The sequence below is a fragment of the Chelmon rostratus genome, chromosome 6 (genome assembly GCF_017976325.1).
Source record: "Chelmon rostratus isolate fCheRos1 chromosome 6, fCheRos1.pri, whole genome shotgun sequence".
In the NCBI taxonomy this organism is placed as follows: domain Eukaryota; kingdom Metazoa; phylum Chordata; class Actinopteri; order Chaetodontiformes; family Chaetodontidae; genus Chelmon; species Chelmon rostratus.
Window position 1 is genome coordinate 16859976 of NC_055663.1, and position 27113 is coordinate 16887088.

At 44.3% G+C, this 27113-nt stretch overlaps 1 protein-coding gene across 2 annotated transcripts in view; it reads left to right on the top strand.

The window, feature by feature from the left end:
* The window catches only part of roraa (RAR-related orphan receptor A, paralog a), a 178718-nt gene that overhangs the window by 130536 nt on the left and 21069 nt on the right, over window positions 1-27113 (top strand). Inside the window, exon 1 of one of the 2 annotated variants that reach the window (XM_041938263.1) lies at window positions 5314-5426. The exons of the other annotated variant lie outside the window; for it this stretch is intronic. Coding sequence (XP_041794197.1) covers window positions 5396-5426 — 31 coding nt within the window. The 5' untranslated portion in view covers window positions 5314-5395. Of the gene's footprint in view, window positions 1-5313; window positions 5427-27113 lie in introns of those variants that run through there. 2 annotated transcript variants of the gene reach the window in all.

Here is a 27113-nt window from a genome sequence, read left to right on the forward strand (position 1 = left end):
GGCTCAGTGGTTGCCTTTGCAGGGCATGAAGAATAAGCAGGTCCATTACCAATCCCTCATGCCTGGTTATGGCCATAATTATCACAGGGAAAATGACCTGCTCTGTTTGGTTTGCCGTAGAGGGGCTGCGCCTTCCTAATCACCTCCTCCTTTCCCTCCTGTCGTCCTCATGCCATGGAGATGGAGCTGGTTTTGGGGGAGTCTTGCCAGTTCATTAGAATTCACAGGGTTCCACCTCCCTGCCTAGCCAGGCTAAGCCTCTCACACAGGCTGCCATGCCTGCGATAATCTCCCCTCCTCGTTCCCTTTCGCTCCTTCTCTCTCTATCCTCCTATCCCTTTCCTTTCTGCTCCCAAAGGCGGCTTCGCACAAAAGAGATGCAGTGCAATTCATTGTTGAGTCTGATTTCTATTGATCTATTGAAAAATTGCTGCGTGAGATATAGGATAGTGCTCCGGCAGTGCTGATGATCTCTCCCTACAACTGCCTCTTCATCTGATAAAGCAAATAAATAAACTGAATCATTCCAGTCACTTGAATAAGAGCCTTTGTGGAATGTGCATTTATTTCAAGGGTGTATCAATCAATTGGACATCCGGTTCCAGCGGGCAGTGGGTAAACACTTTTGTTGCTTCTGAAGTGCCCAAAGACAGAAAGACATGGCCTGGCAATCCACTTAGTTTAAATATAGGAGAAGAATAGCAGCAACGACTAAACTGCCACTAAACAAAATAGCGACTGGAAAAGCAGCTGAGGGCGTTTGATGTTTTTCATTGAAGTAGTCTTATCATATTGTTCACAGCCTCTTGTCACCACCCCGCTCATACCTGCAAAAGGTGGGGGTGGGGGGGGGTGGGGGGGGGTCATTTAATGTGAAGCCGGCGTGCAGGTCCGCTCTAAACGATGTGAAGCCTGGTCAGTCCGTGCAGGACACGTTGGCTGTGCTACCATGGTGACACAGTACTTGTGATTTTTTTTTTCTTCGAGGAAAAACATTTGATTGAATTGATTTGGAAATACCAGAGGCTCTTATTTTCGTGTTTGTTCAAAAAAAAAAGATACGAGTTTAAGCTCTATAAATATCTGTGGCAGTAAAACAAAAGGCTAAAGCCTTGTCAACCATTCACTATAAGTGCTGTGTTGTTGATTCTGATTACGCGACAGTTGACAGGTGTACACTTCACCTATGTAGGAATGATATGCTTTCATATCTCTTCCTTCTGACCCTGCTGTTCTATAAATATTTTGCTTGTGTGTATGTGTGTTGAGTGACAGACAGAGGGAGAGAATAGTGCTGAGCTGGCCCCGGGTCTGCTGTGCATTTAAAGGATGAAGGGCAGCTCATATAGTCACTAACACAGAGTCATCTTATCAGAGTGTTACTATAAAAACTGTAAACTGTAACAAGACTTACCTACAGCTGCCACCTGGCTACACTAGACACGCTGCACTGCTCTGTGGAAAATCCATTAGCCGTAATGAGTTAACTGCATTTCCTGTAGCGACACATTATCACTTAAAACCCAGGCATGGTGGCGGCGTGTAGTATGTTTTAAAACTCTCACTGCTCTTATTTAAACTTGTCTTTAAATGCGACCCTCCTCAGTCCTCTGGACACAACCCAATAGTGTCCTCTGTTTCACTGAAATAGATATTCCCTTTGTTGTCTGTGTGATTTATTGAAGTCTTCCCACAAGTGGAAGCCCCCAGGAAATTGCCTGGAATGGCCCTAAATTGGTTTATGATTGTGCGGTGTGGGCCGGTGCTGTTATGGCTCTAATATTATGCCCTCCACTCCTTGGCATCTATATTAAATTGATCTGTATTGTTTTCATGGAGTGCCTGTTGAAGCTTGTTAATTCTACCGCTGCTTCAGGCTGGTGGTGCGGTTCCAAACACCCAGGTGGCTCTGTGGTGGAATATAGGCCTCGACTCTCTAAAGTACCTCACAACAAGATCGGGGTATGAAACGAGGAAGCCCGTGACTGTTTGTCCTGTTGTTGGGGGGGGTCAAAGGTCACTGAGTGCAACACGCGCCCGCCACGGTACGGGTTTGAGGCCAGTGCAGAGCTGTAAGAGTTAACATGGATCAGCTGCATGGTGAGTATGTGCGTGGAATGGCTACTGACAGACCGCTAATGAGGCCATTATCAGCTCTGGTCCTCCTCTCTCCTCCTGGGGCACCAGTGGATGCTCCGCACCTCATCTCAATTGAATTCCATTCCACGGGGCTTGTTTACAGTAAATACGTTTGCTTCAATTAAACCAAGAGGAGTGCGAGACACATGCACTGGTCTAAATGCACAGATTGAGTGCGCTGTGGCTGGTTCGGCTCAGCGCCGGTAACGCGTCAATTGACACTCTGTCACTCCTGGAATCGCCACAGCTTCACCACTAGGATTTGTGTTTCATATTCAGGCATACACGTCAGCGATCACCACATTAATACCCAGAGACACTTGGCCATCAGTGCCTTTGTGGCTTAATCAATATCCTAATGAACAAGTATCAGCATGGTATTGGCATGCTGTCACTGGTAATGTGGAGCAGTCAAGGGAGAGTGTGATCAAGAGCAAATGAAGCAGCTTTGCTTTGCGTTTCTCCTTAGGGAGGCCTGGGCTTTTAAGTACAATTATATACAGTTAGAGGCACTATATTTGTAGAGCTGAGAGGATACAACAGCTAGATTGGTTTGTTAGTTGGATGTTTTTCTTAAAGGGATTATTCACCAAAGCAACAAAAAAATATATACTTTTTTCCCCACTTACCTCTAGTGTGGTCTGTAAAGATTTCTGCTGACAGCTCAATACAGTAGAGATGAATGGAATTTAGATTGCTGTGCTCACAATCACAATAAAAAAAGTGTTTTTTTTTTTTTGTTTTTTTTACAATGTATGCCTTCATAAGATAGCAACGGTAGAGAGGTGACAGGAAATGAAGGGACAGAGACATGGGGAATGCAAAAATCCCCAGCCAGGTTTGAACAGTGGACGTGGTTCACCGTCGGTGTAAAAATGAGAATATCAACCGCAACGTGTCTGTCCACAGGAAGCGTTCAGCTCACTCTGGATGATCGACAGAGCTTTCAACAGCCTTCACACGAACTGTTGGTAGAAAGTTTGTTGTTTTGTAATCTGGGTGAACCAGCCCTTTAAACGCGAAAGTGAGACGAATTGGGGGACAATGAAGCGGTTAGAGCTGTGGTTCACTGGGAAGTTCTGTGAAAGGCAGCTGTGCATTTCATGGGTTTCCCTTTCTTATTGTTTAAAGTAGCCGGTTAGTTGCTTAGTATTTCCCCCACCTGTAGGGAATACTCTGAGATCTCCACTTCCTCACCAGATAGATTGCAAGCAGACAAAACATGCTCTCCTTCCAGCTCTCCAACATGATGCTATCCTCCTCTCAGATGTTCTTGGATAACCAGCTGACAGACTCAACCCCTGCTATCATGTTTTGTTTTGCTTCCCCCTTAACCATAGCTCAGCGTTAAGCCACAGCGCGTCGAGCCGCCGTTTGCTTCTGGAGAGACTGATACAGCGCCCGACCACAGATAGTGGCAGTTAAACATCTTCCTGCGTGGGCCTTGGCCCTGACTCATCTGGTGAACTTTGAAGATCTTGTGGGAAGACGCCAGAAAGCGAAATGAGACAACTGCGCTGTGTCTGACATGGCATTGTTTTGAATACTGTACCGGGGCCTGTCTACACATAGTTTGTATCCCAGGCACGCTCCATTTGATGCTATCAGCCTCTGAATGATATTTTGTTCATTAGACGGTGTGCAATAAGAGACCAGTGTTGACACAGCGTGAGTTAATGTGTTTAGTGTCTCTAATGGATCATAGAGGTCCTAATGAAACATTGTCATGGGAAGATTTATGTTGCAAGCTGCTGAGTCCTCATTTACATTTCATATGTGGTTAGAAGTACCTTTATTCAATGAGCATAATAGATGGCATCAAATGAATATAGATATTTGGTGTGTAAAACAGGAATAAATAAATAATCAAAACGTATCTTACAGTTGCATTAATAGGAAATTCTGTGGAGGCGTCACAGTTCTGTGGCAAAGACACAGCGCTGCTGTAGTGTTATCAATATCAAACAAGCATGGAGAATGTGAAATGAGCCTCTAAAATATCCAAATTTGAAATGTTGGTGGTGGATTTTTTTTTTTTTTTTTTTTGCCTTTGACTTTTTTAATTTCTAGATTTCAAATATTGCAGGCCCTGAAACCGAAGCTGTATGATGTTTGTCTTGTAGATGATGTGAGCGCCAGCTTATTCATGGAGATGCCAAACGCAACGTGGTTATTGGCCAAGGCTGGATTGCACTAAAACCAGAATATTGTATCAGAGAGAGGCAGCTGGTTAGGAGTCAGAACAGATTATCATATGAGAGAGGATGAGCGAGGAGAGGGGGAGGAGAGACGGAAAGAGAGAGAGAGAGAGGAGTAGGGACTGGAATGGGAAGCAGGGGGCGAGAGCGAGGGGCACGGGAGGGAGAGAGGGAGAAATGATAGCGAGAAACTCATCGCCCGGTCGCTGTGGGGTGGAGGGGATCATCCAAACCCTTCCGTCACTATCTCCCCTTCTTCACCTGTCGAAAAGAGTCGGAGTGTGTGCGAGAGAGGGGGAGAGGGGGGCATGCGGGTCCTCTGAGAGGTCAGGGGAAGAAGCTGAGGCTCCACTCATCTTCTCTCTGTGCAGGGCCCACCGCTGCTCGCAGACATCTGGCCTCACACTGATCACTCATATCTACAGACAGGGAGGAGGAGGAGGAGGAGGAGAGGGAGCGGAGCGTTTCGATCTTTGAGCCACAGAAAAATTACAGACCCCCTCTCCTCCATCCTCTCGCTTCTCCTCTTTTTGTCGCCCCCTCTCTCTGTTGTTTCCTCCGCTCCCCTCTCATCCCCGTCTAGCCTTTTATCCCCTCTTTGCCTTTTTCTCTTTTTTTTCTTATCCTTGACATTGCACCATTTTTAAAAGCAGAAAACCAAGAGAGAGTAGAAGCGGGGCAGAACAAGAGCGTGAACAACCGGTGTCTGCTAGAACTGGTTCTGACTTTATCCTTGCACTGAAAAGATAAGCCACAGAAGATAGCGAGAGTGTGCTGTGTCTAGCAAGCCGGCATACAAGGCTCTGCCTGCAATCAGTGGGAAGAGGGCCAGCTTCCCTGCCTGAGCTCTCAGCGCCCCTACTGGCTGCATGCTGTGCCAATCAAAGGCTAGTGGGTGGGGAGCAGTCAGACATGAACACTGATGTCACAGTCACATGGATTCTGGTGTGGTCATGCTCGGAGGCTGAGAGACAGAGCTGTGCTGGCCAGCTGCTGCTGAGACAGCAGTGGAGGGCTTTGCGCTGGTGATAGTTGTTCTCTTATGGACTCGAAGCTTAATGATGTATTTTGTGATTTCAGCTATGAAAGGTAAGAGCAAAATGCATGCTGATCCTGCACCCTGAGTAACAAGTAGGGAAGTACGGCTCCGCTATTCATAGCCTGCCAACTCTTTGCATTTCATTTGCAAGGCATGAGTGTGACAGAGAGAGAGAGAGAGCGATAGAGAGAGAGAGAAGGGAGGGAAGGAAGGAGGGAGAAATACAGTAATACTGTATTGAATGCATGCAAGTGAATTAAGCTTTTCTAATATTTCTTTTCATGCATAAGCAGAATTTCTTTTTTTTTTATTTAGGAAGAGGAGCTGAGCTTCTTTAACCTATACAAATGTGTAAAGGTATTTTGCTTTGATTTTGTTATTCTCAGTGTGTGTTTTTCTCACTGTTACTGTTGTGTGGGGTGTTGTGGAAACCACAGCCGGTGTAATCTTTGCACGTCTCTGAGAAGAACAGCTCCTGAGCAGAATTTTTTTTTTTTTTTTTTTTTCTTTTGGTGGCCGTAGATGTGAGGTAGCATGCAGAGAGAGGGGGGCAGAGGGTCGTGTGGGGGGAGGTTACTGTCGCTATTCCTTTCTGCCCCGTTCTTAATCCTGTTGTTCCAGTCCAGAGAACGTGTCTGTTCCGGGGGAAGATGTGCGTGGCAGTGTTGAACGTGGGTCGCAGACGGGCGACAAGGCACTGGCGCGACTGGCAGACTGTGATTCTTTGAGTTGATACTGGTGCATGCGTGTGTATATATCTGTGTGTGTGTTGTGTTCCACTGACCTATTTTTTGGGTAGTCGGGTTTACATGTGTGGCCATGAGAGCAGGACTGGGTCCTCCCAGTCGCTCTGATGTTGATCTAGTATGCTTAATCCCAGCTCTTCCACCCCCTCCATCATACAGCCATACATGCACACACACACGTCCACGCAGACAGACGCTGCAAGTGCATTCAGACATACATCGCACACTCCTCTCATGCATGCTTGCACTCACAAACACGCACATAATCATGTTTTACACACATAAGTATACGCTCCCATTGTTGCATATCCGATCCAAACATATGTGCTCGCACTCACTTGTGGTACAATCAAATGCAATAACCACGATGAGGCACAGGCAGCTGTCATTCTGTGTTGAAGGAGAAATGTCAGTCCTGATAATTTGATGTGATACTTGTAGTCCCATCTGTCCAAAAATCCATTTACATTTCTGATATTTTTTATTATATTCATTGCTGAGACAAAAAAAAGCAGTGGAACATACTAGAAATACTTGCATATATTAATATATATACTGTATAAATATAATTAATTCTAGAATTAGTAATATTGACAGGACCCCTTACAGCTTATCTAAATTTCAGTTTAAATTTTTGCATATTAGATTTGCCACCTACATGCTGTGGAGTATCTTCCTCTTTGTGTGAAACTGGCAACTCTGACCACGGCGATAATTTCTTTTTTTTTTCTATTGATCACAGTGTGAGAATTAATTTACAAAGTGGGGCTCACAGTCATTGGTGAAATTGTGTGAAATTGAGAGAGAGTGCCGTCTTCTATCTTATTTCCAGCGAGACACATATGAAAAATGGCCTTTGACCTAATGTCCTTTATATGCAATTGATAGTGAAGGGCTTCAAATCACATATTTTCCTACAGAGTCGAGTCTCTCGTGCTGTGTAGCTTTTCTGTGACTTTTTTTAAAAGTGTGATGTGCACACTGTATTTTAATGTGCATATTTCTTCTTCTCTTGACTCTGTTTTTTTTTTTCATTTTGGATAAATTAATTGAAATTAAGCAGATTATTAGAGGTGAGCCATACTGACATTTACTGTATTGTCATCAGCAGTTAACCTGTTTCGTGGCCAGTTTCTGCTTGTCTGTTTCCTGTTTTTATGCCTTCTTTTAGCTCCGTCTTACCCCTCACTGGTGCTGTCAGTGTGATAGGTGTCATGACAGGATAGTGTGACAATGTCAGAAATTAAATTAAAATGTGAACAAGCTGTAGAACTGGAAACTAATTTAAATGGCAGTTGTAATTTCCTCCTGAAAATGGCCACTGAAATGGATAACCAGCACAATGACTCGCTGCCTTGGCATACACTTCCTTATTGTTATGTTAATATTGTAACATGTTCATGCTGCACGTGCCATTTTTTTGGCAGTTTCTCTTTATTGTTTTTTGTACTGTACACTACAAAATAATACTAATGCATTATACCAAACATCTCTATGTGTCTCTGTGGCTTTGTCTCTACCCTGCACTCCCCTCTACCCACCTCTCCCTCTCTATTCAGCCTCTCTACCACACCACTGCCTCTCAAGCACCTAATTACCTGTAATGGAAACATCCCTCTCATTACCCCATGCAAATTAGCCAGCCTACTCAGCACAATTAAGATGAAAATTCCAATTACATAATTAAAGAAAGTTGTTTGATGTGTGGATCAACAGAAAAAGGTAAAAAGAGTATCTCATCCACTGTACATATAATTAACCCCCTCAAAAAGAGCATTATTGTGGCGAGGTCTACGTAGCAGCAGTGGTTTAAAACTGTCCAAAGCAGGGCCCAGTAAGCCACTACAGTGCATGCAGACTGCACATAAATATGTGATTTAGCACGAGTGTGTACTAGACTGTAAAAAATGTTCTGGGGCCGTGCAGAAGGTAAAGCCAAATATCTTGTGAGAGGCGCTTTAAGGCTATGTTAACAAGGCTGTAAATATTTGCTGGAGATTTGGTACTCTTTGTCTCTTTATATCAGTGGCCGATTGAAGTGCTCAGTGCCCAGTGCTGCAGGCTCTCACACATTAAAGCAGAGGTTAACAAGATTGGCTATTATCCAGTTAGGGACTGAGGACATGACGAGCCGAAGGAAAAATCGCCACAGATTAAGGGGAAGGTAAATATAGCACCAGTCACCTGCAAGGATTTAAAATAAAGACTATACAGGAGTATTTTAAGAAGTTCTTATACTTGATCTTTAAAATTAATCAATTTAATTTTAGTCTGTCATTAAAATAATTTGAGTATGAATACTAACATAAGTCCAATAACAATATTGTATAACACATAATCTCATTTCTCATAAAATTTGCATTTTTTGAAATATGTTTTGACGTAATTTTACCTTCCTCAAGGGATCATTTACAAGTTATAGTCAAAAAAGATCATATCTGGGCAGAGGCAGGACAAACAACAGTCACTCTGACAGACGGAGGGTGTGTGCTTCAGCCCTCTCTCTTGCCTCTTAGCTGGCTGAGGAAGTGGAATGGCGTCCCCACAGGTTATTAAAGTGTGTGAGGTGTGCCAGTTCTGTGCTGTGCACACTCAGACGAACATCCTGGCTGCCTGGCTGTGTGTGGAGGGACTGGTTAATGAGATATTGACTGCCCATTGAGAGCATGGATTTTTGATTTGGCTTCATAGAAGTTGGGAGGATAGGCAGGTGCACTCTGGAGAGGAGGAGCGGAGACGAGAGTTATGGGCTCGAATGTCTGAGTTTGATATTGTTTTTTGCTTAGAATGACAAATAGTAAGCATTGTGCATGTTATTACTTTTTCCTTCAACTTATTATTATTATTAACTGCTATTGGCCAGCCTGTGCTTAATAACATAAAACACATAACAGATAATCATAATCTATCATATATGTGATGGCTACTGCAAGAATAAATCCGAAAAAATATCAGAAAATAAGCAGAAGTTAAAATACCAACAGAATAAAATGAGTAAGAACTTTAAATCTCTATCTGTGTACACACATGTAAAAGCAGTGCATCATTTTACAGAAACACTTTAATTACTATCCATAGTTTAAAGGGTATTGATAGCTTCTCAGCATGGAGGTATTGATGAATGTGGAACTGATTTGCCCCTACAGTACATAGAGGAGACTGTAACAGTGCAGCCATACCCGAGTTCAGTTTTTACGCTGTACAAACATTAATCTACGACTCCATCCAAGCCATTACCAGGGTGCCAGACAGCTCTGTCACTCATCTTGTCTCGTCAGTCACACCTTGTGGTTTTTGACAGATTAGTCCAATCACAGGCAAGGTTAAATGACTCTGCTGTCCTGTGCCCAATCAAACAGTGGGGTACAATCAAGATAACCGTCAGGCTACAGGAGATGATTTTTGTTCATTCTGCAACGTTCGCACCGAGTTCAGGCAGGGTTCTCAATTTGGATCCCAAGTCAGGTGAAACACCGAGCTGGGCTTAGTCAAATGCCTCTAACTTAAGGGTAATTTCCTACTTTACTTTCGCTCAGTATTTCAGGAGTCACTTATAGATCCTTTGAAGTGTCTCCCTGTCATGCAGCATTTAGCTGCTGATAGAATACTTCCTCTGTCAGCACTCCTTAGATAATCATATACCACAGTCCACAGAGTTAAAGAACGTTTCACTTTCATTTTTTTCCTCTTTCTTCTTGTAGCTTCCACTGTAGTATATGTTCCCAAAACCCCTTGCTTTACATTCTAATGAACTGTGGTCATTTAAAATACTGATATGCAAACTAAGGGTGGAATTTTGTGCACCGGCTAAAAAACTGTACAAATACATTCATTAATAACAAGAATAAATAACATTTGCTCAGCCCTCACGTGCCCTGCTTTACCCTCATAGGCTTTGCCACTTGGGGCTCAGAAGTTAACAGTGTTTTAAGAGAGTGAAGGGTGAAGTTTTTTCCCCTGTACTTTCATTCTGAGCTTGTTTCGTACCATTGGCTTTTTTCCTCTGTGGGCCTCTGGAGGGCTGTCCATTGGCTTTTTGAAGTTGCATCAAAGAGGAAATGGGGGAGAAAAAGCATTATTGATTTCGCGTTTTGTCTGACTCAAACACTGAGGACAGAAAAACACATAAGGAGTTAGGTGTTGGCAGTGGGGCAGCTCCGTCTCTTGTGTGTGAGCCAGAGGGAGACGAGGGGGAAAAAACGAAAGGAGGTAGAAGGTGAGGAGGAGCTCCAGACAACACTAATACATCCCTCCCTGGAGTCCTTTTCTCAGTCCTCTCGCTTCCATCATTTCCCCTCTCCTTTCTGTTAATAATGGTGGAGTAAATAAAGCCCCATTACTGTATGGCTGGAGACGAACCTCTGTCTCTCCCCGCCACGTCGGCTAGCTTTTCCTCCTCCTCCATCAGGCTGGTGACTCCAGAGCTCTGACAGCACTCTCCAGTTGACCTGCTTTTCCATGAAACACCAAGCTGCTCTCTTCTCAGTTGTAATCAGATCTCCCTGCTAGGCAAGCATGCCGGCAGCAGGCAAGAAGAGGAGTATTGTTTGTGTGGTTTATCACCTTTATCCTCCTCCTGTGTCAGCCCAGCAGAGGTGAGATGAGAGTGGAGTACCATTCTGGTGTTAATGTGACCTAGGGTGACTAAAAAGGAGCTCTCAGTGACAGCCGCAGATAAGAGCTGTCACCGGCATGGCTTACTCAGCACTCATGATATGTGTGGTGTAGCCATGTTCTTTGAACTTTGTTGCAAATGATTTCCTAGGTTGCACATATGTAAGTCTGTGGAATTTGTATTAACAGAGAAACACTGTAAATAGTGACGGCGTTGCCCGCGCTGTAGAGTGAGGGAATTAGGAAGGGTCAGAGGTCACAGCATATAAGTGACACTCCCCTCTGCTCCATGGAGAGCGACTGAGGCATCTAGGGACCCTGGCGGGGAACAAAGGATGAAAAATGAGAGGTGCGTGGAATTTTGATGAGACAAGGGAACAGGCGGCGTTATAACAAAGATCGTCACAACATGCGCTCCGCCGCTTGATTACAAAAGGGAGGGAAGTGTGTGAGGCGTTTGATTACATGTCCCAGCAGAGGCCATTAGGGGTTCCACTTGTAGGACGGCGTCATTTACACTCATCTGATCCGGTGTCTGCGCTGATGAACAAAGATTGTGTGCATCCTCCTGAGCACTAGGGGGTGCTCTTCAAGAAAGACAAATGATATGCATATCTGTGCCACAGAGTTTTTGAAGTTGTTGCAGTCTCCTAACTTCGCTGTCACCGGTTCCACGAGGCAGCAGAATGTAATAGAGCGTGTTAGAGTCTCCCAGAGGAACCTGTGCAGGCCGGGGTGAGAACTAACTCTCAAGGTTAGCAGCATCAGGCTCTCCTCACCCCAGCCAAGATGCATGAAAGGAATTTCAACATCATAAATAACAAAGAAAAACAGCCTTGCTAGAACAGTCTGCTTAAGATTGATTTTTATGCACATGCATTCATTTGAAATAAAAGAAATGCTGCTTCAGTGCTAATTACAAAGATGAAAGCAAGTAGAATGTGCAAGGCAATGAACTTTGTTTAAAGGCGCAGCACATGGCTTATTCAGGGACGTGGTGCGTAAATGAAATCCAACCCCATTTATGGACTCACAGAGTATTATTTGAAATTGAAACTGTATTTACACAGTTGATATCAAAGAGGAAAAAAGATGCACTCCTCTGCACGAGTCAGGCAGCAGAGCCAACAAAACAATGTGTGTGCTAGACAATGAGTGTGTGCTTGTTTCCCAGCTGGAGCAAAGGGGTTAACTGGCTGTGGAGAGATCCTTGACCTATCTGAGATGAGCTCCCCGCCCCCTCCAGCAATGTGGAATATCTGATTGCTGATTATGAGTTTATTCCCCATCGTGCTGAGCCTTTTGCATGTCAGGATCCATTCCTCCCCAGCTGAACTGATTAAGGAGCTGGAGATGATGCTACAGCTCTCAGCGATTGCTGAAAGACTCTCAGAGAGCCTGGTAATCTGGAGTGCAGCTGGCAATCATCCACCACTGACTTTTTTTGGAGGCTTTTGGGGTTGTTTTGTTGTTTTCAAGTGGGTTATTTTGGCATATTGTTGTCTTTGTTCCCCAGGGCTTCTTGTTTCTGGATGAGAGCTTTCCTAGTGCTGAGCACAGGTCCTTGTCAACCTGGCTGCTCAGCTCAGCCTAGTCCAGCCTCAACAACAGCAGCAGCGTCAGCAAAGACCCTCGCTCAAAGTCTCAGGATGTGCTTATGATCACCCTCTTACAGGAGCCTAATTTGGGGGGAAAAAAAGGATCTTCATCCCTGATGTAAAAAAAGCTCTCTCTTTGCTCATTTTCTGAGCTCCAAGAATCCAATGCACGGGACAAAGGCATCAGATAAATTGAAAGAAATAGCTCCTCAAAAAACGTATCCCCGTGTAAACTTTTAAAGGTTTATGTGGTGTTCAGTGGATTTCTCTCGCAAGGAAACAAACAGTTTTCTAGCAAAAAGACTGGCGCGACCGCTTTATTTGCTGGCAGGGATCTGTCGCTTAGTTACAAATCAGCAGCTGTCGTCTCCAAGTTTTGTTTTTGTCAATAGTTGGAGGCGAGAGGAAGACAGTCGTGTTCCTACTGCGCTGATGGCTGTTTTAATGCCTTTAATGTGTGACTTGGGGCAACAGAGGAGGAATCTGCCCAAACGAAGCATTCTCAATTACTATCAAAGCCGTGCAGCCCACTGCTAATGACGTCCCACTGTCAAACGCAGCACCCACAGTTTTACTGCTTATTGCTTCAACACTTAAATATGTTGTTACCCATTGAAAATACAATCAATGCTGTCCAGTTAAGACAAAAATATTACAAGCAGTTCTACACAGGCTCAAAGACAGACACGCATAGACTCATAAACCGAGGAAGAAGCGACCATTTGCCCTTGTGTATTTGTGTTTGAAGGATTGTATTTATGTCGGGTTACCGTTCCTGGATCTGCAGTAAACAGTAAAGGTAATCGAGCTCCAAATGTGACACCATCAGCCCCAGTAAACAAATGGCTACTGTCTGGGCTCTGCCTCCTCGTGTAAATGAAATGTTTTACGGCGTTGCACTGCTGTGATGAAAGGCACCAAACACGTTCCACGTGAGAGCTGTAACCGCCGGCGTCTGAGAAGTGACGCATGGGAAGCTCCTCCCAGACTGTGTGTGTGTCTGTCGGAGGGTACGTTGTTTGTTTTCATGAAGCAGGAAATGTGTGTAAAAAAAAAAAAAAATCATTATTTTGCTGAAACATTTATTGCATAGTACAGTATATTTAAGCGCCGTGATGTTTTTCAGGGAGTGAATTGCCGCCGTCGGTCAGATCTAAAGCCCGGGGTTGTATTTTCAGTGACATTTCTTTGTTCCAAAAAGAAACCTCTTTTCTCATCGTGTACTGAATCAGCCTCATTGTTGTGGATCATATTATCTGTCACTGTGGATAAACTAAAGGTAGAGGGCAAACGATCAAAGGCATGATGGGAGATAGGTAAAAGCAGATTTTCCTCAAATTGAGGATGATCAGAGTAAAAGCGCTGTACGTTTGACATACCTTGCCCACTTGAGTGGGTAAGGAAGTTGTTTTTTTTTATCTTTTGACACATGATTACATCGGGACTTTCTGCTTTGATCTCAGCATGGATTTTTTTCTTTCTCTTGATGTGGGATTATTATAATTTATACATAAGGGATTTTGTTTTTTTTTTTCTTGAGCCTCTGCAAACTTGAGTAAACATACTGTAGTATACATAGTAGATTAACATTGTATTCATTTACACACTCTCATTAGCAAGCCCTAAGGTAATTAATCAGAGACTGTGGTATGTAAGGAGATAGACACCGTTCAAATAATTTATTCCTTTCTACTCTTACTGAGTGTGAGAAAAAAGTGTCTGATCAATTCCTCCCTTAGATGTAGCTCTTTGAAGACATGCAGTGTCTTATGAGAGCACCACCACAGTATTTATTCTCTAGAAACTGAAGGCTGCAGACCTTGCATATACCGTACAAACATTGCAGGGCATTGTTGCCTCATCCTAATAGCCCCACTAAATATAGGAACCTTATAACCCCAATTAAACCCATACAGGTGTAAAACATTCACTTTGCTGTCTTATGTTGCAGCACAGCAGCTTCTGTTCCGTTCAGAGCTGGCAGTTTACTGTTGATGTTCACAGGCAATGGTCTAGCTAATTGCACTAAAAATACAGAAGGCCTGGTATTAAGCTTTGCACATGCAGATATGCAGAAACCAGGAAATGTGTGGCATTTAAGGAGGATTGGGCAAGTTGCAAGATTACCAGTTTTATATGGAAAAAGTGGTGCAGATTTGTGAAAGCTAGTTTAATGCAGAGTAAAGGAAAACTGCAACATGCAAAAACCTTAATGACGGCTGATAAATAGTAAATGCACCGTTCAGAAAATTAAAACAATATCTGATCATGTTAGCTGACGTTATCATCTCATGAAGTAATACGGTATATTCCATTTCCCATTAAAAGCTACCATGCAGGGTTCCTTCTGACTCCCCTCCAACCCAGCCGATGAAATTTTCACTGCATACCAACAACCGAGTGAAAACTGCTGCACAAACTCTACACTCGATGCTCCCTCATGGTGCAATGAGATTCAAGATATTGGCTTTCTTTAAAGTAAAATGATGCACATAACAACGCTGCCAGTCGCATCATCATCATATGTATATAGATGTATTGCTAGCTAATTGCAACCATTGTAAATTAATTTTGTTACCGCATAAATGTGCCTGGAGGGCAGTCTCAGTCGCTGATCGAATAATTAGTAGCTGCCTTGTAAATCACATGCTAACTGTGCACATTTGCAAGCAGAAATTAAAATGAACATCCTAAAAGTGCAGCGAAATTCCAGCGAACGGAAAGTTGCTGTAAAGACAAACTGCGCGTCTTATTCTCTTGAATTAGGTGGTCCTGTGAAGTGTAAATCAGAAAATAGACACGTATCAGTGTGTTTCTCCTGGTCCAGTTTCTCACAAGATTCCAGCATCGTAAACCTTCTTATTTTCCAACACGCATGCATACATAAACAAGTTTCCATGAGTTTTTCACACCGGCTCTATCGCATGAAAGGGAAAAGCAGGGGTGGTGTTTTTCAGCAGCTCAGCTTCTCTGCGAGGCAATCCAGACATTGTTCCGTTTGTATTGTACACTGAACGTTATCCATAGGCAACAGATATTTTATGGCTATTACTGATGTATGTTTGTAAGATAGATTTGATGTCACAATAGCATATCCCTTGAGCAACCACAAAAGCCTCCAATGATGAAGGGTTTATTTTTAAAACTACAGGAAAGGCTTTCTGCAGATTAATTCCACTGTATGGTTCCCATTGTGGGAGAAACAAATTGGGCTTTGCGGAATTAGTGTGTTTGCTGCATAAATCTCAAATCTATTCCTGAAACATACGATTGTGTTTAATGTGATTGGATGCTCCCGCGTTGCTTTTGAGTGAAAACGGAAGCAAACTTTCCCGACTGGATTAGAGCTCGAAGTGCAGTAATGATGGCTCAGTGTATCTCCATTGACCCAGGTGTGTTGTCTAAATACAATATGGATGTGCAGGGCTGCCTGTGTACTCCAGTGCTGGGAGACTATTTGCTGAAGGTCATTTGGGATCATAGCGTGCCATTAATAATTCCTGAAAGCATCCAACATCTCCATCTGTTCCGCTGCATCCATCGCTCCACTTCAAAGACAAAGGCAGCATCTGCAGGTAAGCATTAAACCTGCCTCCAGGCTAAGATGTTGGAGGTGGGACTCTTTGTTGAGAGAACATATCTCTGCTCATCAGGTCATGCTGCTCATATATTAGCCAATTAATGTTTGTATGTTTGCTCACACAGCTTGAACTTACGAACACGTAGGTACACAAAGACTTGCAGATGCACACTTTCTTTCTCGGTGTGTGTTTTTCAGCTTTCACTGGCTGAGTCCAACGTGGCACGGTAATAAGACACACACCCTCGCAGCCTGCCGGCCTCTCGACGAGGATGCAATTACCACCCTCCATCGAGTGCGGCTTGACAAGGTGTTGCCGGAGAAATGATCAAAGCTGATTTTAAACGAAGCATTTAATTACGTGCGTTGTGTGTGTGTGTGTAGCTGACCGCATAACACATACTCACCTGTGCACTGGGCATACAGTGCAGTGAAATCTAAACAGGTCTCAATGACAGGCCCACTTCAGATACGCGGGAGTCCTGCAGGGAGTAAATGGATGTTTGGCAGTGGCATGTGCTGCCCGGGCCTGGTGGGCGCAGTGGGCAAGGAGGCAAGTGCCTGGCTGAGTGAAAGATGGCAGTGTGCAAGGAGAGTGTGTGCACACAGCTGAGGCTGTGACAGAAAACAGTGAGACTTCTGCTCCTGCTGCTCCGTCTTCCCCTGCCAATGATAGATCTCCGCTTTAATTTTGTTAATAGCACGAGTCCGGCGCTCGCAACGGCGCTGGAACAGAGCACGGGCAGCCATTCCACCAGCTTTTTAGCTCAGATGGAGCTAATCATAAAGATGCGTTTGGTTTAAGAGGAATGGAAAGCTTAGCGCGTGTGAAGATGCTTCATAATTTACTGTAGCATAGAGAGCGCAGCACATCATTCCATGAAGCTTACAATTATTACTGCTTCACCCCTCACATGTGGTCTGCTGATAAAGCACCTGTGCCCATGAGTAACTCCACCATCTTTCAGCCGTGGGCTCTTGTACTGTACTGTAGGGCTGACCAGTGAGTCCACTCAAATCACCATCAGCTCCAAACTGCTTAGCCTGGCCAATTTGAATTTCACATCTCTGCTGACTCATAACCCTGTCAGGACCTTTCTTCTTTATCATGTCTGCGCCTCCGGTGGACTCTCATCACAAGCAATAGGAATTAATTATTCAGATTAGAAACAGAGCCACGATAACTGTGATTTTTGTCAAGGCTTTGTTTTGGCTTAATGTTGATATCTGATCGGAACATCGCTGCGCAGCCGAGATTGCCTTTGAAAGCAGTTACTTTGCTGTATTTATTCATTCATGACATTTCGGCGGAAGTTAATGGCTGTGTCAGAACGGGCAGGAGAGCGAGCAGGAAATGATTTTGGCTAATGACACACTCTCAAAGTAGTCAGGTAAGAGCGAGCATGCCGGCCGCTGCGCTGGACAGCGGCTCAGATCAACATGATAAAGAGGGGACTGATTGAGCTGCGTACATCCACAGGAAGCTGAGCGCTGGGGTTCAAGGTTATCTGGACAAATCAGACTCCTGTTTCCATTCATCCCCTCCTCACCCACCAGCCAGCCCTTCCTGGGCAAACCAGCAAATTAGCAATTCTGATGTCTGCAAGCAGGTCTGGCAAGGGAATGCCTGTGAATCCTAATGCCATGATTAAACTTTCATATCCGTCCGGGGGAAGTGCTGCATATACAAAATAAGCAATCTCTTTTTATTTTTCAGCACTTTAAGTAAGGCTGTTGAGATGGGCAAACATAAACCTCTCAACAGGGTTAAATAGACCAGGCCAAGTGAGGGGGGGTGGGTGATCCTTCGCACAAATCACTCAAAGTCTTTGTCTCCCTACAGTGAATATAATTAGTATTGAAATATTTAACATAAGAAACTGTATTTGATGTAACATGCTGCAGTAGTCATTTGCATTGCAGCCATTATTCTACAGCATCAGGGCGTCTGTAAACAGGCCCGACCCCCCAGTCCTCAGCATTGTAGGTGTTACTACTTGGTGTTGATTAACATATTAAATGTAATGTTTCAGGAAATCGAAAACCCAGGCAATGTTACGCTCCCTTGGCCGGCCATGCTGAGTGGATGGGAGAGAACAGGGAGCCTCGTCCCAAACAGCGAGCCAGGCCTAGATGTGGCCATTATGTAAGATGGTCTTATCAGGCTCTACCTCCTGCTGAGCCACTGCCTAGCTTCCCTCTGCTCCCCCTTCCCGGTGCTCCCAAAACATGGGCCTTCATTAGCAGGGCTAAATATCCCCGTTCTCTGCAATCTCTATCATTTCTTGCCTTGAGGCAATCCGATAATTACCTGTTCTCATTTCCCCTCCTTCTGGCCAGCAGGGAAGTGTTCTGACTTGCATTAGTTTGCATGAAATATTATCAGAATATTGCACATTTCTCCATCCTGCAGCCTCTGACACCAGAAATATGGAGTCACAGGAGCTGTGATTGACAGGTGTCTGTCTTTCATGTTCCTCTGAGAATAGCTGCTTTGTTCTGGAGTTACAGCAAGAATTTGGATGGAAGAAGGAATGAGCGCGTAATGTGCATAAAGGCTTTGTTGCTTTGTTTAACCTCCGTCTGCCATTATTTCCGGGCAGTATTGTTATGCGTTACATCGCTCTTTGTTACCTACAGTGTAGGTGTAAAAGAACTCAGGGATTTTCTGAATTTAAACTCATCAGTGAGTTTTCCCCACGGAAAAACTATCAGCGATGAAGCAGAGTAGCATCTTCCTCTCTGTGAGTCCTGCCAGGGTTTTGGGAAAGAGACCGATGAGCATGTAGCATACAGTGCCTCGGAGGGGGAAGAGATCTTGAGTGGTTATGGTCGGCGTTATGGTCAGAAGGCCAGAAATTCCATCCAGCTGCACATATTCTGTGTCATATTATTCATTCCTATCTGTAATAATGTCCAGCGGCTCTGGATCAGGAGACGGACAAGCTTCACCACTAAAGGCAAGAAGCTCCACTCGGCCTAACCTCTGCGGTCAGGTCATCACGTCTGATACCTCTAATAAGCAAGAAACTGCGTCTGATCTTAATATGATGCAGTACGTTCTCATTTTTCTCTTATAAGTGCTGCTGAAGCACACATACTCCTGCCACAAATATTGCTGTTTTTAGAAGGTAATGTCATGCATGGTATTTGCCAAAATGCATCTCTGTTTTATGGCCACGAAGCTGCGAACATGACACTCTTTGCGACTGGAGAGATTGATTGTAGCCAATTTAAGAAATGTCTGTAAATGTCATTCACAAATGCGCACTGAAATTTTAAAGGAACTTGTGTGTTAAGCAGAGGATCCGTCTGATACAGAGTTGTTGTTGATGCATGAGCTTAAGCCCATTCAGTGTCTCGCCTTGCTGTGGGAAGCAGTGATGATTTTGGACTTTGTGACGGTCACTTTAATCTCTAATGAAGGCTCGTCCCTGGCTCTGCTCAGCCCTCTGATAGCAGAGCAGTCGTAAACAGGCCTGTCAGGGGGATTGCAGCGCTAGCAGTGCAAATGGCAGAGAAAACCCCAGGGACCAAGCCATGCTAGCATTATGGTCTAATTCAGATATAGCTCGAAAAAGACATATGTGAAAATTCTTCTCCTCTGCCTTGCTAGCTTACTGCGTGGCTGAATCACAAAATACCTTTGAACTCGCCTTCCCCCGCTCCCTTTTGAAAATACCCACATTAGTATACGAGTTGCATTCCTGTGCAGCCACTTGGTCAACATGTCCTTCAACATAATCTGAGTTTAAACTAGAATACCGTCAGGCTTAATTCCAGCTGCAAATAAACTCTCATCTTTTAAGATTGCGTCACAAATTTACCATAAAATTTGTGTTTCCAAATTCAGTCACGCCGCGTTACAGCATATGCTTCTTTTAGTTTTACCACATTACCATACAAATGAAGACAATTTCATGTTTAACATTTAGTTGGAGATGTAAATGTGTGCTCAAATGATTCTGTGAAACTGATTACTGGTTGCTCTGTGTTCTGACACATCCTGTGCTCATGCAGCATGTGCGACAGCTGGTTAGTAATTAGAATAATCTTCTCCCTGGTAGTGATTTAGCTTTCATGACTGCAGCTTACCTCAAATTGAAAATAAATTTATAGATAAATGCCTTTGCTGTTCCAGCAAATTACACCGCTGCAACTCAAAGGAGCCAAGTTGTTTATTTTGGTAGTAAAAGAGCAATCAGAGAAAACAAACAAAGCGCTTTATGAGTGCTGTCAGATTAATAATGATGCTACCCAGCGGTGATGATACAAACGATTATTTTTCAGCACACTCTACCCCACCTCATCATGGTAATTATAGATACTATATCATTATTATATCAAGTATTCACTAAAGATTATCAAGATAATTGAAGCTTGCTCCAGGATTGCCAAGTTCACTGTGCCGCCAATAAACTGGGAATTACTGTGCAGGAGAGAAACACACACATTTTGTTATCCACAGCGAACTAGCACCGAAATCGGTTCGGTGTGTTCATGTTCGCTCTGTATTTTCTTAACAGATATGTGTGTGCATACACACATGCACACAAACATCAGTTGACAGTGTTAAGATGAGGCTATACGTGTGATACATTGTTTTTCTCCCAGCTTCTGTTCTGGTGTATCTGGGCAAATCCCGTGGTGATGAGGCGTAGAATCTGTCATGGAGAAGGCATAAGCCTTTCATATGCATAGTAGAGATAAGAGGCAGCCATTTTATCAGGCGAGCTGTCGCTCCAACATGCTTGCGCGTTATGTGTCCCCGGGAGCGCCTCCAGAAACATGTCCCTTTAATGACACGGCCCGCGCTCGCCAAGAGGACGCCCAGTTTGTTCCGAGTGCAAACCTGACAATTATGCCAATTACACCAGGCAGAATGTTGACAAACACACCAGGAGGATTGTTGCAGTTGATTGGGAGCTGTGTTCCGAAGTCCCCCCGCTGTGACCTCTTCTGTAATTTAACTAGCATGGAGGAGAATTGCAACGGGTTTTCTAGAAAATTCCCCAAGCCTTGTGTTCTTTTGTAACGCGGCGATGTTTGTGCCAAAGTGAACAGGCAGAGAAATGGATCTAGTGTGTCAAGAAGGCAGAGAGGGAGAAATCATTCTTCCTGCGAGTCGCCACTGCATGCGATTTGTTTCGATTCATAACGAGTGTCGCGTTTCCCGCCGGGCCGGGGCGACGTGCAGAAAGTTGTCGGGGATCACATTGCCTCCGAGGATTAGATCCCAAATACTGACCCAGCACCATTAGCTGCTACTTATGTAATCCTTAAAGAGCACTGCTGTTGGCACCTGAGTATGAAGCTTAGCCGCCTATGAAGTGAGGCAGGAGACACTGCCAATATGGAAGCAAATTAACAATACTGTGGCTGCTCACCTGCTACAGCATGAAGTGTGAGTGCTTGGTTGGAATGCATAAAGGCTTTTTCAGCAGGTTTTTTTTTTTTTGAGCAAGAACAGCATTGTACTGCATCAGCCTATTTGCAAAAAAAAAAATCTGTTTTGATAAGCACGCATCTTTTGAAGGGAAAAAGATGATCCCCCCTTTTACTTTGGAGCGCTTTAACTTCCAAGCGCAGCACATGATTTTTTAATTTCTGTCTCAGAGTAACAAGGCTCCTTGTGATTGACGCAACACTGTCATTGCACGCAAAATGAAGTGAACGTTAAATAAAAAATAACCTCCTGATGTGACGTTATTAGACCAGATATTTTGCCATATTACAGCGTGCTACAATATTTCCCGTCAAGCCCTGAGGTTATTTTGCTGAACAACAGAATTTATTTTCTCTCAAACTGTAGCAGTTTTTAGCTGTGATACAACACCTTGCAGGGAGATTTAAAGGCAATACCAACCGCAGATTATAGTTTAACAGTGAGGTCAGGAACTGTTCTATAACAGTTCACTTGAGCTCCGATCTGGTCATGTAAGCACCGGGCTGAGAGCAGCTGGGGTTGTGCCATGAGCGTGGCTTGTGTCTCGAGTTACCTCAGAGCTGAAGTTAAACCTGGTCAGTGTAAAGCGTTATTGCCCACTGAGAGGATACTCCTGTATATCCTTTGTAGGAGCACGGTGATACACAAAGGCAGGCGGGGAAGCAGGAGGCGGCTGCCTCTGCTGGCCTGGTCGAAGTGAATGGAGCTCAGCTCCTCGCATGTCCCCCTCACTTCTCTTACATAACACGCCGTTAAGCCGGAGTTAGCAAACATTAGAGGTCAGCTGGTTATTGGGACAGTGGAAATGTAGCCATTCACTGGAGCACTATTTACAGTAGAGAAAAAAAATGAGATTGTGAGGCACACAATGGTTTTTTCCTCCTACCATTTGTTATTAGTCAAAAAATAAACATTTGTTGGGAGCCTGACTTTAGTTCATATTCCGTACAAAAGCTCACGACAGAAGGCGTGTTGAATGTAAAGCGTGTAGAACGAGACTGACGTGACTTGTCCATTCCTGTCCGTGTCTGTGCCACTGCCCACATCCGGCCTTTTGTTATGTTCCTTGGATCTTTCCACGCCTGGAGGCCATAGCGTTTTCCCATTATGTTACCGTGTTAGCGCGGTCTAACCAGCGCTGTCTGTTAGAAATGTCTGATGTCCCTTAACAATGAAGGTGCAATGATTTACACCTATGTTTGATGAAAAGAGGCTGGGGAATCCATTAGTGTCCATCTAAATTACATCAGCTAAACCACTGACACCAGCCTGCAGTCCACTGCCAGCTCATTGATTAAGAACTATTTCCAGGGGCCTTATGTAACTGGCCCTTTGCATTAGTTCAACATTGTTGCTGTTCTCCTCTCAGTGGAAAGATGGCAGATTTGTAGAATACAGTTAGATTTGCCTCTTGTGAGCGAGAAATATCTAAATGAAATAAAAGCTCCCAAGATTAAGCACTGCATTTTTTTTAACCCAGTGACTCACCTTCCTAAATGGGGAATGAATAATGTAGGAACAATTGTAGAGGGTAGGCGATGCAGCAGATTTGTACATCGTGGTACTGTAGCACGCCGCACAAAAGGACTCGATCATCCAGGAAGTCATAGGAGACAGCACAGTGTCCAATTAATAACCACGAAAACAACCCACACTTCCGTGTGATTTCTGAGATGTTTTCAAGGCGTCGTAATCATTGACAACGTGTGTGAAAACCAAATTTAGATTGCCGTTGGAAGTCTCCATCTTAATCCAGTCAACGCTTTTTTTTTAAAGCCCCCCTTTGGTTTCGATAAAAGAAAAAGCAATGTCAATCAGGTGAACTAATGGGAATGTGCATTTTGTAATTCACTCAAAGGGAATGGTAAATTGAAAAGAGTTTGCAACCTTTTAACACACTCACACACACCAGCGCTGACAGTCAAGCTCCATTATCTGACAGCTGGAGAGGTTAAAAATAACTGTGCTCGCAGCAAATTAGACGTATCATTTGGCTTCTAAGTGAGAGATGAATCTTTGTGTGGATGCTCCTGCCATGCCGTGACACAGGGGCAATATATCAGGCTGTGTTTGCCTGTCTTTCTCATAAACTCCAAATGGAATTGTAAACAGATGAAGCAATTTTACACCAAATGTATTCTCTCTGAGTCGCTCCTATGCTACAGCGAGGAGCCCAGCCGCCGCAGACACATACATTTCTGCCCCGTGCACTCTCAAGCCAAAGTACATAAATCATAATTTGGCCGCCTGCGGGGTTATTGCTATCGCTCAAAGCCAATCCTCAAAGTGTTTCATATGTTACTTTCTTATCTGACGATAAATCTGATGTTATTGCACATACGACTTGAAGATCCCGCCGCCCGTTATGTCTCCGCTCGCACACAAAGGCAGATTCAAGCGTGCTATGAGTTTGAGCGTGCTTGTCACAGTCAGGTTTTCCATGTCATTCAATAGCACCTTGCCCACTTATGCACGCGTTTCATGTCAGGTGTTGGAAGGTGCGGTGTCAGTTCCCATTTAAAATGGTGAAAGAAGTGTAACTGTGGGATCCTTGTTACTGTAAGGTAAGTACAGAGATTTCCATGGGAGGCTTAGGTGACAGCGAAGGTGTCGCGTTTCCTCTAAATACCTAACAACATCATTGTTAATTCATAGCTATTTAATCACTTACTAGAGTAAGTGCAGGAAGGATGATCTTTGTGTCATGTTGTCTCACAAGGTAATCTCTTGTATTTCCTTGCTTAAGACCCATGCTCTAAATTTGTCACTGACTGCGTGTAGCCGCGTTCACCCCCAGCCACCCCCCCCCCCGAGTTTTAAGATGAGTTTTAAGTCTGCATATTTACTGAGCTCAGTGTGGCCCTGACTCAGTCTGCATGACATGATTTATCTCATCCAGCTTTACTGACAGGTATTGATGTGATACAAGGATAAATGCAGTAGATTGATGGAATTAAAGCCTACCCTATTGTTCCCATGCTGTGCATCACTGACACATGTGAGACTCATGTCTCTCATTAAAGAAAATAAATGCTTGAGGCATCCTCCCTGCAAAAGCATCAAGTTTGTGCGTGTGTGTGTGCGTGCACGCGTGCCGCCCTGTGTGTGTGTGTGTGTGTGGGAAGCTATCTCAGTTGTTTTCCCCTCTCTATAATCTCTCCCTCCTTGCACAATGGATTTAGCCTGGCCTTGAATGGGAGAGAGCGCAAATTGCAGCTGACTCTAAACAGCGGAGCATTCACCCTGTTGACAGAGGCCTGGACATGTGATTACATTAAACAAAGGGGCAAGACCATTGATTATTTAATTAACTTTCAATTACTGCTTGTGAAAAGGACAGGGTGACGACTGCAAGTGTGGCCGTGCTCCGTTGTTGAGGCATCCTTGTGTTATACCCCAAGGCGATCCCCCTTGGATCTTATATGATGCATCTAAGCCACTAAAGAAATCTAATCTTAACTATGTAAAAAAGAGAGAGAAGCTTCCTCCACTTTACGTGCACAGCAGGCACTTGGCTGTGCATCTAAATTTTAGGGAGCTAGTGTTAACTCTATATTTGGATTCCACTGGAGTGGATTAAGGATTCTTTACTGCAAACCCACGGGATTCTCAGAGACATAAAAGAGGAGACTGTTTGCATCCATGCTATACAAATAATTGCAGGTTTCAAATCGAGTGTAATTTCAAGCACCAGCTATATGGGAGAGTGTGGGCTTTGATGTACAAATCCACAATTCATGGGGGATTAGCACCCCAAAGGTTAGCAGTTGCTAATTACAGGAGATTGGTTATACATATCTAACAAGGCAAGAAGACAGCCTTAATAAATGTGAGGATTCATCAGGAACAAGGATAAGCGTCTGTGATAAGCGGACATGTATTTGAATCACGGCAGATTGATACCCTGTAATGCCCTTCTTCATACAGCGAAAGGACAGAAGCCCTGTCTCTCCCATTGTCTTTGCAAACGGCGTACCTTGTGCGATATGAGATTTTCAAGATGCATTTGTGAATGCAGATTTGTGCAATCATACAAATTAACCTCTCAGATATTCTTCCTGTGTCTCTTACTGCAGCAATTTCTCTTTTACTGTATTTTGCTTGCAGCACTCAGTGCTGCATTACCATAATCCTTGGTTCCCTTCCACAAACCACCACTGGCTAAATGAATCTATTATTTTTGCCTGGAGCCGTAAAGATGCAACAAAATGCAATGCATTGAAGGGAATGAAACTTGTGATAAGTCGCACATCTTCTCTATAATAGCCTGTCTACAACAGACTTCTTAACCATAGTGGGAAGTATCACTGCACTTGACCTTTAATAAAGTGAATCTTGTAAGCTTAAAAGGTGCTCTCAAACCCTAAACCTTACCAAGGGGAAAAAAACATAATTCCATTCTGCACACATAGTCATTTAGTCAAGCTCCGGCTCGCTGGACCTGTGTGCTGTTGATTCCCCTGACCAACAATAGCAGACCTGGCCAGTGTGGCCTTGTGTTTTCATATGGCCCTAAATTAAACATGTCCGAGCCAAGGCAGGCACTTGCTCTGCCGCGGGAAACACTTTTTCATCTCCTAATGAATGTGCCTGAGGGGGTCCCACAGGGGGCTCCACTTCACCCCTCATTAGGCGGGGTGCTGCCTCTGCCTTCATGCTGAGGAGCAACCTCCTGGAGTGGGGCCTCCCACTTCATCTGAACGTCCCACGCTCCCCTGCCCTGGACCAGTGGACTGCACTGCTCTCTCTCTCTTTTCTTTCTCGCCCTCCATCTCTCTCTGTCTCCAGTACTTCCCCCGTCGTCACAAAGCAGCTCGTCTTGCAGTCGCAGACCAGGGATGACAGGGATGAGAGGACGGTCCATGCTCCTAATGTCATTTTAATGGCCTTGTTTGGTCTGTTGTGATTTATTGCTGTACACACACTGCTAATGTCCTCCTAGATGTCTGCTTGATTGTCTTTTTCACAACAGGTCAAAGATGCTATTGTTTTAGAACTCATAATGAGGAAGGGGTTGGCAAACTAATCAGATATGCACTGAGACTTCCGCTTTCTTGCAGCCATGCTGTCTTCATCATGGCCTCTGACAGACGTGTGCGTTATGTCAGCTGCAGCGGGCCAAACATGCTGTGTGGTGGCTCTGGCAAAAAGAACCAAGAAGTGAAGAGCTGCACAGGACCTAATGTCCTGCTCTGGCTTAGAAGTTCCCTCCTAGTGCAGCGCTGCAAATACCCATTGTCATTTGGAAAATATCGACAGCTTCCTGTCATTAATGAAGCAAACAAAGCGCAGACAATATTTGGCTGTTGTGAGGCAGCAGGAAGGGAAAGAGGGATATACTTGCTGTCAGCTGACTCTTAGAGCCTTTGCATGGCAGCAGAGTGGGCTGAAGAGCTGATTGTTATTCTAGGGATTTTGGGATGTGTTTACGCAATCATTAATCTTGGCACTTGTTTATTTGCCTGGGATTAGTGCACCACGGTGCATTCACCGACAGTTAGGGAAGCCGGTTCACCAAAAGGTAGCAGCGAGCGCTCAGGTCTTCCACTGTAAGCAAAGCGTGCAAGGAGGGAAGCATGCTTTGCGCATGGCTGCTTAATCCTGCCATGTTAAACAAAACCAGGCCAGTGTTTGTAGGACTGTGAAAACAGCAGTGCAGGGGGAATGTGCCTCACATGCTGTAAGCAGTCTGTGAACTCTGTGTGGCAGTAGACACTCCTCGTGCACCCCTGTCGTCTAGGAATGCCTTTCAT